This window comes from Procambarus clarkii, chromosome 74 (genome assembly GCF_040958095.1).
Source record: "Procambarus clarkii isolate CNS0578487 chromosome 74, FALCON_Pclarkii_2.0, whole genome shotgun sequence".
NCBI classification, from domain to species: domain Eukaryota; kingdom Metazoa; phylum Arthropoda; class Malacostraca; order Decapoda; family Cambaridae; genus Procambarus; species Procambarus clarkii.
In genome coordinates, this window is record NC_091223.1 from 18,497,285 (window position 1) to 18,512,452 (window position 15,168).

Below are 15,168 nucleotides of genomic sequence, written 5' to 3' on the forward strand. Positions count from 1 at the left end.
TGTGTGTGTATGTATGTATGTATGTATGTATGTATGTATGTATGTATGTATGTATGTATGTATGTATATATATATATATATATATATATATATATATATATATATATATATATATATATATATATATAATATTGTGTGTGTGTGTGTGTGTGTAGGGTTCTAGAGTCCCTCAATACTCAGGGCATGAAGGACAGCTTCTAAAGTAGATTGAATACATAATAATTCCCCCCCCCCCCCCACACTGAAAGCACTTTCAATCTTCCAGCCACAACAGTGTGGGAGAACGCAGTGCTCCAGGACTCCCTGTTAGGACCTCTACTGTTCTTGTTTAGGTTCCTTAAAGTGCCACGATGTGTATTATATATATATATATATATATATATCCACATACGCCGCGATTCGAACGCAGGCGTAACTGCTACTCTACACGTGTATATGACCACTAAACCTAAGTACATCAGGGAACGCTTAGGGAGGGGGAGACATGATAGCAACATACGAGATTATAATGTGAATTGGCTAAGTAGACGGAAGCAACATGCAAAGCGAGGACGGACACAATACAGAAGGAAACTGGAAACACAAATGAGTCACAGAGATGTCAGAAATAACTTCAGAATAACTCTTAAATGGAATGGATTAATAGTTGTCGAAGCTTCTTCAATGATGTTAAAAACTAATTGAACAGCTTGGGGCTTGAGAGCTGACGCCCAACCATGCAAGACCATGTGGAGGGTGGTAGTACCTTGCCACATACGAAGCAGCAGCCGCACATGTCCAGGACAAGGCCCCAGGAACACTGGTTGATGATGGTTGGCATCTCGCACGTCACCTCACGGCAGGGTGTGCACGACAGCGAACCCACACTGTAAACAAACCCACACTGTAAACAAACCCACACTGTAAACAAACCCACACTGTAAACAAACCCACGCTGTAAACAAACCCACACTGTAAACAAACACACACTGTAAACAAACACACACTGTAAACCTAACACACTGTAAACAAACACACACTGTAAACAAACGCACACTGTAAACAAACCCACACTGTAAACAAACACACACTGTAAACAAACCCACACTGTAAACAAACACACACTGTAAACAAACCCACACTGTAAACAAACACACACTGTAAACAAACACACACTGTAAACAAACACACACTGTAAACAAACACACACTGTAAACAAACACACACTGTAAACAAACACACACTGTAAACAAACCCACACTGTAAACAAACCCACACTGTAAACAAACACACTCTGTAAACAAATTCACACTGTAAACAAACCCTCAAAAGTACTTGGAACTTTTAGTTCCAAGTAGCTGAATCGTAAACAACAACATTGTGGTGGGTGGGACAGTATGTGTGTAGGATCATCTTGTTGAGGCGGTAGGATGTACTCTAGCGGGGGCTGGCTCTAGTTGTTGTTATAGATTCAGCTACTCGGAACAAGTTCCAAGTAGCACGGGCTATGGTGAGCCCGTAGTGGACTTACCTGGCACAGGAGCGGGGCAAGTAGCGCGGGCTATGGTGAGCCCGTAGTGGACTTACCTGGCACAGGAGCGGGGCAAGTAGCACGGGCTATGGTGAGCCCGTAGTGGACTTACCTGGCACAGGAGCGGGGCAAGTAGCACGGGCTATGGTGAGCCCGTAGTGGACTTACCTGGCACAGGAGCGGGGCAAGTAGCACGGGCTATGGTGAGCCCGTAGTAGACTTACCTGGCACAGGAGCGGGGCAAGTAGCACGGGCTATGGTGAGCCCGTAGTGGACTTACCTGGCACAGGAGCGGGGCTGTCGCTGAATCCTGGCTCTTGTTGACAGTGCTTTATATATAGTGCTTCGGTGATGTCTATAATCTTGTGTTGTCATTGTATCTGTCGATGTTATTTCTGTGTTGCTGGTCAGGATATAATAATAATTTATTGTGTGGTGGGACAAGCAGCCAGAGTGTGTGTATATATATATATATATATATATATATATATATATATATATATATATATATATATATATATATATATATATATATATATATATATATATATATATATATATATTATTAGTATATTTTGGTAGCAGTCTTTCCTGTAGACATATATTATTAAATATGACCGAAAAAGTAAGATTAATAATTCTAACACGAATTTTCTCAATCTTTCGTACATTTCTTTTCACTGTTGGAGGTAAATCAAAAATCAATTCTCCAAAATTCATTTTTATTTCTAGTCTGACGCGACACGAGCGCGTTTCGTAAAACTTATTACATTTTCAAAGACTTTAGTTTACAAATACACATCTGAATAGAACTGATTGATTGATGAAGATTAAGCCACCCAAAAGGTGGCACGGGCATGAATAGCCCGTAAGTGGTGGCCCTTTTGAGCCATTACCAGTATCAAGAGCTGATACTGGAGATCTGTGGAGGTGCGACTGCACCCTGCGTGACGGGAGATGTCTCCCGTGGTGTCTGGAATAGAACTTACGCATCTCCGATTTTATATCTACATTTGAGAGAGGTGGATGGGGTGAGGTGGCATTAATAGGGTATTAATTTTTGGTAGCAATTAATGCACAACTATATTCTACCCACCTCAAGACTCCGCTCCAATATAGAAGCATCAAGAAATATGGACCAATAGGCTTTCTACAATCACTTCTATTCAATACCCATTGTTTCGTGTTCTGTCTTGTGTTGATGAAATTAATACCCTATTAATGCCACCCCTTGTTCTGTCTTGTGTTGATGAAATTAATACCCTATTAATGCCACCTCACCCCATCCACCTCTCTCAAATGTAGATATAAAATCGGAGATGCGTAAGTTCTATTCAGTTGTGTATTTGTAAACTAAAGTCTTTGAAAATGTAATAAGTTTTACGAAACGCGCTCGTGTCGCGTCAGACTAGAAATAAAAATGAATTTTGGAGAATTGATTTTTGATTTACCTCCAACAGTGAAAAGAAATGTACGAAAGATTGAGAAAATTCGTGTTAGAATTATTAATCTTACTTTTTCGGTCATATTTAATAATATAATATATATATATATACACACATATTAGCCTTATCAAGGTCTGAACCTCCCCAAGATTCAACCCAATACAAGATGACTAACTTCAAGGTTCCTATTTACTGCTAGGTGAACAAGGGTATTAGGTGATAAAAAAATTGCCCAACCATTTCTGCCCCGCCTGGGATTCGAACACGGAATTCCCCCAATGTCGTTCAAGAGCAAGAACGAAGGCATGAAGGGTTTGGTGTAGAAATTACGCGTTCTTTAATAGAATCTTGTTTATGTATTTTGAGACGCCTTGAGCCATATGCTGTTGTTTTGTTTATATATTGGAATCGTTGGGGCGGACAGACCCCCAAGTGGGCTTGTAGAGACATAGACGACAACATAATAGGAATCTTAATAGGAATCGTTAATTGTCACCATAGAAGTCAATCTTACTTTAAAAAGGGGCATTAGGGTCGACTCCAAACCCTCTTCCCCCCCCTTCCTCCATCCTTTAGCACACACATGCAATCACATATCACCATGGACAGTTATGTGAGGTCAACTACAAGGGTCTGCCCTCCAATCCTAGACAAACTGACATTTTCTTTTATAGATAAACAGGAAACAGCCATTTTAGAAATTTAATTATGTGGGGAAACTTTTAAATATAAAAATGGTAACTAGCATTATTACAATACAATTTTATTTAGGTAAGGTACATACATACAATAAATTTTTACAAGGATTGTTTGACTTATAGGTAGAGCTAGTACATACAATGCCTAAAGCCACTATTACGCAAAGCGTTTCGGGCATGCAAAGCGTTTCGGGCATTGGACTATTGGACTATTATTTATTGGACTCTAGCCCTTCGTGCCCAACCAAATATACACAAAAGTTGTATAGATATACCACCTATACACATGTTGAAGCAGAATCATAGTAACTAAGAAGTTATATTCAAAGATATACATCTTAAAGTGAGCTGTTGAAAATGTTCAAGGCACGAGATTGACAATATATAGACATTATCGTATGAAAAAACTGTGCATTTGAATGTTTACTATATAATATTTATATTGACTAAACGACGGAGAGAGAGAGAGAGAGAGAGAGAGAGAGAGCGAGAGAGCGAGAGAGCGAGAGAGAGAGAGAGAGCGAGAGAGCGAGAGAGCGAGAGAGCGAGAGAGCGAGAGAGCGAGAGAGCGAGAGAGAGAGAGAGAGAGAGAGAGAGAGAGAGAGAGAGAGAGAGAGACAGAGAGACAGAGAGACAGAGAGACAGAGAGACAGAGAGACAGAGAGACAGAGAGACAGAGAGACAGAGAGACAGAGAGAGCGAGAGCGAGAGCGAGAGCGAGAGCGAGAGCGAGAGAGCGAGAGAGCGAGAGAGCGAGAGAGCGAGAGAGCGAGAGAGCGAGAGAGAGAGAGAGAGAGAGAGAGAGAGAGAGAGAGAGAGAGCGCGCGCACACATCCAAGAACGGAGTCCATTTCCATTTCGACGTACAGCATAAGAGAGAGACCCTCATTCCCTCCACTGCTAACAACGTAGACGTAACAACGAACCGACGTCGAAAATGTCGATCCTGCGTCAATTTGACGCAGCTCCAACATAGTTTACATCTACTGAGAAACCGCACTTAATTATCGTAATTACTGCTCATGCTTTGGATGGATTGCATCGTTACTACATCGAATTCGTAGTGCTGAGGTTCCGGGTTCGATCCCCGGTGGAGGCGGAGACAAATGGGCAAAAATGTTTCTTTCACCCTGATGCCCCTGTTCACCTAGCAGTAAATAGGTACCTGAGAGTTAAACAGCTGCTACGGGCTGCTTCGTGGAGGGGTGGGGGGTAACAAAAAATGAGGCTTGGTCGAGGACCGGGCCGCGGGGACACTAAGCCCCGAAATCATCTCAAGATAACCTCAAGAAGATGGCAAGGGTTGATGAGATCATAAAACACAGCCTTAATTACTCCTATGGTTTAAACTACGGGCTCACCATACCCCGTGCTACTTGGAACTTTTTGTACCAAGTAGCGAATCTTAAACAACAACAACATCCTATGGTTTCCCAACGTCAAGAAAACGGCCAATTTAAATTGGTCTCTCCTAACCTACCAGAGGACCCAAAACAGAAAACGGGGCAGTACGTCACTTTCACGAGCCGCTTCAGCTACCAGAGAACCCAAAACTTGCAACTTTTGATCCATTTCATTTGAAAAATAAATTTTAATTTTCTAGTACGGCTATTTTTAGCCGTACCGCATACAGCCAAAAATGACTTCTGTCTACCATGAAAACCATCCCCACCCCCTGCCCCTCAAACCACCTGGATAGTTATCTACACATCTGTAATGGTCTGAAAGCATATTACGGCTCCAGTAATAGTCTACATGTAAACTGGTAAATAAACAAATAAAATGACCAATAAACTGGTCATAAAGAGAGATCATACACACAGAAATCGACCATTTGGTCACCACTTGGTCCGGGAGACATCTCCCGTCACGCAGGGTGCAGTTGCGCCTCCACAGATCTCCAGTATCATCTTTTGATACTGGTAATGGCTCGAAAGGGCCACCACTTACGGGCTATTCATGCCCGTGCCACCTCTTGGGTGGCTTAATCTTCATCAATCAATCAATCACAGAAATCACACTAACTAGAACTAGATTGCTACGAAGAATGTTAGTTTGTCGAAAGGTGAGCTTTATGTCAAAAGGACGAAAGGTATTACTTAAGGTTTTGAATTCAGATGTGAAGGGAAGACAGTGCACAGTGCTACTAGTGTTGGAAGAAGGTTTTGGATGAAAGAAATTAAGTTTAGCTTGAGAATAGACACAGTTGATAAAATGCAAAGGGTAACCAAGGCGAGAGAATGATTTGTAGATAAAGGAAATTTCAGAATCAAGAAACTGAGGGTCGCTAAGGCGTAGAGCGCGGAGGAAGGGAGAGACGAGGACACTTTTCTTAACAGAAGGAGGATGGTAGGAAAAGAAGTGAATGTACATGCCACTATGCATGGGTTTACGGTAGACAGAGAAAGAGAACCCGAACACAGAGCTGTGAACGTGAACGTCAAGAAAAAGGAAGGAGGGAATTAGATTCTCATTCAACTTTGAAATGGATAGAAGGAGCCAGATTGTTAAGAGAGGAGAGGAAAGGCTGGAAAAGACTAAGGTCATGAGGCCATAAAGCAAAAATGTCATCAACATAGCGAAGCCAGAGAGAGGGACGAGTATCAATAGAAGGAAGAAGAACAGTTTCGAAGTAATTCCATGTAGAAATTAACAAGAACAGGGGAGAGAAGGGAACCCATAGCGACACCGAAAGTTTGAGAGTAGTATTTACCGTTGAAAGAAAAAGAGTTAGAGTCAACACAGAGTCTAATGAGTTCGAGGAAAACGTCAGTGGGAAGCGGAAGAGGAAGAAGGCCCTCAGACGCCTTCTGTCTGAGGAAAGAGAGAACGTCATCGAGCGGAACATTAGTGAACAGAGAGTCGACATCAAGACTAAGCATCTTACAAGAGGGTTGCAGGCGCAGTCTTTCTAAGAAGTCCTGAGAGTGATGAAGGTGGGCAGGGAAAAAAGTGCCCAGGTAAGGTGTCAGGGTTTTAGCGAGCCAGGAGGCAAGAGGATAGCTGACAGAGCCTCGTGAAGTAATGATAGGACGAAGAGGAACACCAGGTTTATGAGTCTTAGGAAGACCATAGAAATAAGGAAGAGAATGTCGCTATAATGTTATTGTGTTATAAATAATTGGTTTAAAATATAAAAAAGTGTACGATGAAAACTTTTCATCGAACTTGGTTTTCTGTAAACGGATTTCTCTGGCAAATTGAAATAGTTCTCAGATTCCATATTTCACAGTATCATCAAAACTCTGTATTAGCGTAACTAAACGAAATGAAACCTAACCTAACCAAACCTTAACCTAACCTAACCTTCACCTTCACTTAACCTAACCTAACAATAGATACAAAGTAGATAATAGCACTAATTATATAGTTATTCCCAATCCATTCCCTTGAGCGGATCTCCTCCCCAAGGACAGGTTAACTACCAGGAATCTCAATCAAGTATCCCAGTTTGATTAATGTAGACAATGTCTGCACGTTGTTGCAACCCTTCTACCCCCGCCTGTTTACGAGGAGCACGATAGAGAAATTGAAATGACATGAAACTAGCTGCCCACAGATATAAATTGCTTAATTTCAATATCATTAGGGTTCACCTGAGCCCATTATGGTACATCTGCCACAAACCTCACACGGGATATGTAAGGGATCCTCAATAAACTAATTAGACTAACTAAAATTCTCCCTCACTTTATTACGGCCTCTTGGGGTCAAGACGATGTTATTTTGATAAATTATGAATAGACAGTTAATGTATATGTTAACAAACTCTGTAATTAGCTCATCATTGCTTTAACTCGCTTATAGCTATATGAATATTAGGGTTTAGTTTCCGAGCGCATTATGTGCGCCTCAAACCTTCAATCACTGCAATTCACAGGATAAATATAATAGACTGCATAAGAAATGAACTAAACCGAAAATTTGCTCGACTAGCAATTAGACGATTTCACTTTAGCAACAAAACGGAAGTAGCCAATGAAGCCTAGTTGATCCCAATAATCACGATCATAGCCTCAAGATTTGGGTGAAGCCTCATCTTTCTCTGCTGTGTGTCACTGATGCCATATTTGTTCTGTGGCGTCAATAACAAAGCATTAGGATATGCCTGTGTGCCCGCCAGATGCCCACAGGGAACAAACAAACACTCAGCTTCACTAGAGGAAGGATATTGAAGCCTCTGGCAGCCTGAGTGGCGCTACCAGCACATTGTTCTGAGAAATTTATTGACCTTTCTTGACAGTCAAATATCCTGTATTTTAGTTATTTCTTTTGTTACAGACGGAGAAGAATCTATAAAATGTTACATTGTCAATCAAGTGATGATAATTGGATTAAGAAACGGGGATTTCAGGCAGGAAACGTTGAAATTAAGCTTCAACTAACGTGTGAATGTTATACCGCCTTAGGTGTCCAGAAGCTGATATTTACCATAACTGCGTAATGAGTATTGTGACACGCGTAGCTGGCAACCTGAGGGTGGGGGTGAGGAGGAGGGGGGGAATAGCACCACCGGGTGGCACTGCGTATCTCACAGCAGTCAGGCACAGTTGTGGCCTTGTGTGTGTGTGTGTGTGCCACTCTGCCCTCCCACCAGCCTGTCCACATTAGCCCCCACACGCCCACACTATATGACTCTGCCCACTCCTCACCAACACTCCCACAATACCTCCCGCCGCCACAAAATCACAAATATAACCACTCGCTATCATTCCAACAACCACACAGTTGATATTCAACACGAGAGAAAACGCGTGCAACGAAACCCGCCCCCAAAGGTTGGCCCCTTAGTAATGAGAAGTAGGCCCCGGCCCCCCTCAACCTCCCAAGGCTCTGTACACCTAGGTTGCCAGCTGATACACTCACATGTCCCTCACCTGCCTAAGACGGTGGCCATGCACACGAGGAGTGCAGGCAGGGGCCCCATGTCCACCTTCACGCTGGAACACAGGGCGAAAACTTGCGGCGTGTAGGAAGAGGCGCTGCGTCTGCCCGCGCCGGGACTCGCACTGGGGACAACCTGTTGCTGGCCACTGTTATGAACCTCTTGTGATTACTCTATTGGTCTTCGCTCGACTCTTGGGACAACGAGGGTCACCCTCGGGCTCTGATACTGCTGCTTGCCGCCCGTTGTGTGGTGTTGCGTGAGTTGCAGAGCTCACACTGCGCTGCAACTCTTCCAAACACTCCACAAAGCAATAAACTGACTGGCTTGCTCGGCTAGATCGGAAGTTCCACTTACTTAATCAAGAACGATTGTTGTATAAAAAACCTTTATTAGTTAACATTTTAACCTTCATATATTTCTGTATTATATACAATATTTCTAACATTTAATTATTTTCTAATAGAAAAGTATAACGTAAATATATTGTAAAAGAAAAGTTCAGACGAAGAGCGTACTGACTGAAAATACATTTCAGATAACCAAATACATATTTATATATATATTTTTAACTGAACCCCATCATATGAAATAAACAGCCCATCCTCTGAAATAAAATAAAGAACTAACGCAATTACGGTTTGATTATGGGTCCAGGATGGACTGAAAAGTCGTCTTTCTCATAATGTGTGTGTGTTGGTCTTCTAAAAGGTAAAAAAGTAAATGCAATGCATCAATTTCATGTGTTTTATTATTTGCAATAAAGTGATATGCCATATGATGCAACGCAACTTTAAATCTATATTTCAACGACTTAAATTTTACAGTCTAAGATATATTGATTTAGATTTTGAGTCTCTTTGTTTCCGCACACTCACACACTACCTTTCATGTACACTGAATCGCATACAAGATGAACCGCCAGAGATACTTCTAGCCTAATCGTATTGAAGTACCAGACTTACAACCTAAGTATCATAATGAACTGCCAGAGACAACAGCCTAGTCGAAGTGAACTGACAGAAATACTTGTAGGTAGTCATATTAACCTGCCAGAGATATAGCTTAAATGTTTTCCATTGATACCTTTTGATTGTGAGACATTTCTTCATACGTAATGCTTGGCTATAGGCCTTCATTTTAGCAGCCAATACAAAGGTTAATACTCAAGTGATATCAAAAGGTTAACATCGCAGCAATCGTAGCCATTCACCACGGCAACCGTAGCTATTGACCCACGTTAAAATGTGGGACCAAGACCCACGTTAAAATAGAAACTATAAAAATTTAGGATATAAAATAACGCTGAAGGTTTTGCGTGGATTTTTCGAATATTATTTTGGCCTCCACGGGAAAATATAGACAAACGACGCCAATTCAACAATAAATTATGATAATGTTGGTTATACGTTTATTAAACGTGATCATACGTTCATAAACGTTGCTAACTTCATTAGACAGTACTGAAGTACGTTTGTAGCTTATTAATAGAGCAGAGTAAAGGTAAATTAGCTTACGAACAACACAAGAAACGGTAATTAAGCCCAGATGAATGAAGAGGTCTGTCTTAAAGGATGAGATAAACGAGCCTGGCGAGATGTGTGGTCAAGACATATTCAAAAAAAGAAATTGATATTAGGCTGTGTTAGGTTTGGTTAGGTATAAAAATCTATTGTGTCCTTCCTGGCAGACCAACTGTGCATCATCACTAGAGACGTTAGAAAGAATTTTTTCAGTGTCAGAGTAGTTAATAAGTGGAACGCCCTAGGAAGTGATGTGGTGGAGGCTGACTCCACACACAGTTTCAAATATAGGTATGACAGAGCCCAGTAGGCTCAGGAATCTGTACACCAGTTGATTGACGGTTGAGAGACGGGACCAAAGAGACAAAGTTCAACCCCCTCAAGCACAACTAGGTGAGTACATGATAATCTAGAAGTTAGTTAGGCCGCAGGAATCACTTTACAGGATCATAGACGATATTTAAACCTCTTATCTCTAAACCGTTTATTTTCGCAGCAGTACGATGTCACCTTCAAACTAAATGCAACGGAGCGCCCTTAACATAATACAATGTTAAGGGCGCAACCGGCGTTATTATAAGGGCGTTATTATAAGACGCAACCTTAGTCTTATAATAACTAACTTGCTGCACCGCGATTCACCTCAATCTGTTATTTGAACTAACGAATAAATGAAACTGCAGTAGACCTATTGGCTCATTAGAGGCAACTCCTATTTATATCCACTTAAAGTCATTCGTAATATATGTCTAACTTGTGCTAATTCCACGTCTATTGTGTTACGCCATAGTTTGTTCCATATAAATCATCAACCCTATCAATTTCAACCCATCCTCTTTCACCCTGTCCATGGAGGACAGAAGAAAATGTATATATGCTGGTTAGCATTGTAAATGTGTGGCCACGTCTGTGGTAGAAAATAATAATAATAATAATAATAATAATAATAATAATAAAGTACTTCTTGTAACTGTGTGGTCGAAAATAGTAATGTGTAGTAATGGATCCCTAGTAAGCTACTTTTGTACTCCTTTTTTATAGTCTGGAAAAAGTTAAGCTTAAAAAAAACAAAAACTTATATATTCTAATGCCTAGAATATAGTTACTATATATGTGTGCTACTTAGGCCTAGTACATATAGTTACTATATTAAGCCTCCGCGTGTATTAGGCTTAGGATGGTTAGGTTAGGTTAGGTTAGGTTAGGTTAGGTTAGGTTAGGTTAGGTTTGCAACATAAATATACTCTAATAAATTTCCCGTTTGCGCAAATTTAGTAATACAAATTGAAATGTTTATTGAAGTATAAATACACACAAAGGGATGAGATAGCTGAAGCTACCTCATTAGCTTGTCTAGCTCAAGCTCAAGCCGTTAGTAATACTAAAGTCTACTTTCTGGTGGTCCATCACGACATATTTCGAGCACATAGTACTCAGGATAAAGATATTAATTGTGACACTATTCCTCCACATATGTCAGTTGTTTAAATTAAAACTGTACTTGTGGTCGGTCTCGAGCCCATTGTTGATGTGCATTGAATTTTGTAACTAGCTCATCAAGATTGTAACTTGCTTAGCTAAATGAATTGTGGGGTTCAATCCCCTGAGCCCATTATGTGCTTCTGTAATCCTTTTTCATTTCCGCCCACAGGATTAGTATGGGGTGCATAATAAATGAACTAAACTAACTAGTACTTCTACTTTAAGCGGATTGGCTGGTTAATTCGTAAAGATACAAAACTAGGACGGGAAATTAATCTCAAAGACGACTCAAAATCATTTCAGGACGAGTTGGATAGGCTTTTAAAATGAACGAAATATTGACATATGCAGTTTTAATGCTGAGAAATATAAGGGTTTGAGTTTAGGTAATAATAGTAGTTAAGAGATATCAGGTGGACAAGATTTACATTGTGAAATCAGAATGCGACAAAGATTTGGTATGATTATTAGAAAAAATTCTCGCAGCCAATTCACGATAATATGTTCACGGGAAATGTCAGCGTCCTCATTGATACCAATATGTCACAGAGGATGTATTTTTTCTCTCGTTTATTTAAAATACAGAAAAATACAATATGTACATTACAAAAAGCAAGGAAATATCCTCACCTACAGCTGAGAAAACCCCCCTAACACAACCACTGGGCTCTATCATATCTACATTTGAAACCGTGTATGGAGTCAGCCTCCACCACATCACTTCCTAGTGCATTCCATTTATTAACTACTCTGACACTGAAAAAATTCTTTCTAACGTCTCTGTGGCTCATCTGGGTACTAAGTTTCTACCTGTGTACCCTTGTTCGTGTCCCACCCGTGCTGAAGAGTTTGTCTTTGTCCACCCTGTCAATTCCCCTGAGAATTTTGTAGGTGGTTATCATGTCTCTCCTTACTCTTCTGTTTTCCAGGGATGTGAGGTTCAGCTCCTTTAGCCTTTACTCGTAGCTCATACCTCTAAGTTCCGGGACGAGTCTGGATGTATATTAATGCAGAGAATTTACAATCCCAACTGGTATCTCGTCAACAGTCTACTGTACACAACTTGACACATCAACCGGTTTACAACTTGATTGAGATCGCGGTTATTTCTGATTGTGAAAAAACACTTTTGGTTGACGTGAAACATTTGGACATAAATTTTGACTTGACTAGTTTAATCTTATAAACTCTACAGGGGTCACAACAGTACAGGTACTGCAAGGTCTGTTGGTACATCTGGAGATGATTTCGGGGCTCAGCGTCCCCGCGGCTCGGTCCTCGACCAGGCCTCCTTTTCGTTACATATCCCCAGGAAGCAGCCCGTAGTAGCAGCTGTCTAACTCCCAGGTACCTGTTGACTGCTAGGTGAACAGGAGCATCAAGGGTGACAGAAACTGCCCATTTGTTTCCACCGGCGCCGGGATCGAACCCAGACCCAAGGATTACGAGTCCTAAGCGCTGTACACTCAGCCACAGGCCCCCACAGGTACATGCGAAGGTAACATTCTATATTTAGAATGAGTTTGGTGAATGTGTAGTTGGAAAATACAGAATAAACGGGTCTAATTGCAAGGGAATTATAGGTGCTGGCACTGTTTATATGAATAGAAGATATTGATGAGTTGTGAAAATAATATTGCACGTTGCAGGTAATACTGATCATTGTTTTATTCACCATGAAGCAATGGTTTCTAAGAGTATTCCTGATAGTTTTAGTGCGGCTTTGACAGACATGATTAAAGTGGTTAATATCATTAAAGAAAGCTTACTGAACGCAAGATTGTTTGGACCCACAATCTCACTTGAGAATGGTCCAGGACGGGCCGAAACGTCGTCGTTATTTCATTTTCTAGGGTGTGGATTGGCCAACATTGTTTGAAAGCTTGAGCTGCGAAGTAGGGGGACTAATCACACACACAGTCGGTGGCTACCACGGGATACAATCCTCAGAAAGATTGATGAGCTAACGATAGCAACTAATTTTCTTTTTCTTTAACAAAAATATGATTTGACAGATCTATAATTTGCATTTGGCAACTGGATAATGAAGCTATCATATTTAACATAATTTTTTTTCCATGTTTAAATAAACTTAAAGTTGAAACTACAAGGGGAAAATATAAATGTTTTTCCAACATAGTGAAGACGAGAGAGAATATAAACAAACCATTACAAGGGTGGCCAACCAAGCCTCAAGCTGAACCCCTAAACTATTAAGTGTTCACAACACCCTAAACCAAAATAGCATCACTGAAGAACGTTTGAACAAAACTCAGGGAACAATACGGTTCCATCTCTCTCTGCTTTATCTGCATGTATTGCTCATTATTTTCACGGAGAGAAGTTTGCGGTTTGAATGTAAAGCACATCGTAAAATACCTATGACTTTAGATAATTGTCTCAACTAAAGTTTGAAATTGATTTGTCAGTTGATTCCCCGCCTCTGTGCTGCCTTTCTTTCGATCTGACGAGCGTTATATATGAAGTGGTTTTGTCTAAGCAGAAACTTAAAATTTGAAGTGGTTTTGTCTAACCGGAAACGTTCAAGCCTAAGCATCTCACCTGAAGTCCCAGAAATCGTCATTATTTCGGCTATTAAATATGTGCTAAAAGTATAGAGGCGGCACGGGAGACATCTCCCGTCACGCAGGGTGCAGTCGCGCCTCCACAGATCTCCAGTATCTTCTATTGATACTGGTAATGGCTCAAAAGGGCCACCACTTACGAGCTATTCATGCCCGTGCTACCTTTTGGGTGGCTTCATCTTCATCTTAACACATTCACAAAGGAGACATCTCCCGTCATGCAGGGTGCATTCGCACCTCCACAGATCTCCAGTATCAGCTTTTGATACTGGTAATGGCTCAAAAGGGCCACCACTTACGGGCTATTCATGCCCGTGCCACCTTTTGGGTGGCTTAATCTTCATCAATCAATCAATCTATAGAGGCGGAGGCCACAGATGCGAGTTGACGCCAAGTTCAAGTAAGTTTATTGAGACAAGAAAGAAATACATCTCAAAGGGATAGAGTAGCTTAGGCTATTTCTACCCTCTCTCCCAAGCGTCATAATATCTTTTGTCATTGACACATCATGTTATTGTGATTTCATTGTGCATTTATAGGATAGATCTGTTATTGCACAGTTGGAGCCATGAGGACTCGTAATGATTGTGATTGGCTAACATTGTTATATTCGCAATGATTGGGATTGGCTAACATTGTTATATTCGCAATGATTGTAATTGGCTAACATTGTTATATTCGCAATGATTGGGATTGGCTAACATTGTTATATTAGCAATGATTGTGATTGGCTAACATTATTATATTCGCTAAGGTTGTGATTGGCTAACACTGTTACAGTCGCAGAGATTGTGATTGGCTAACACTGTTACATTCACAAAGATTGTGATTGGCTAAATTGTTATATTCTCAAAGATTGTGATTGGCTAACTTTGATATATTTGCAAAGATTGTGATTGACTAACTTTAATATATTTGCAAAGATTGTGATTGGCTAACATTGTTATATTCGCAAAGATTGTGATTGGCTAACATTGTTATATTAGCAAAGATTGCGATTGGCTAACACTTACATTCGCTTAGATTGTGATTGGCTAACA

The 15,168-nt window shown here is 40.7% G+C and overlaps 1 protein-coding gene across 1 annotated transcript in view; it reads right to left on the reverse strand.

The window, feature by feature from the left end:
• The window catches only part of LOC123767380 (single insulin-like growth factor-binding domain protein-2), a 10,740-nt gene extending 1,887 nt beyond the window's left edge, over positions 1-8,853 (reverse strand). Inside the window, exons 1-2 of the mRNA XM_045757041.2 lie at positions 8,531-8,853; positions 746-866 (exon numbers count right to left, since the gene is read on the reverse strand). Coding sequence (XP_045612997.1) covers positions 746-866; positions 8,531-8,580 — 171 coding nt within the window. The 5' untranslated portion in view covers positions 8,581-8,853. The remainder of the gene's footprint in view (positions 1-745; positions 867-8,530) is intronic.
• Positions 8,854-15,168: the final 6,315 nt, after the last annotated feature.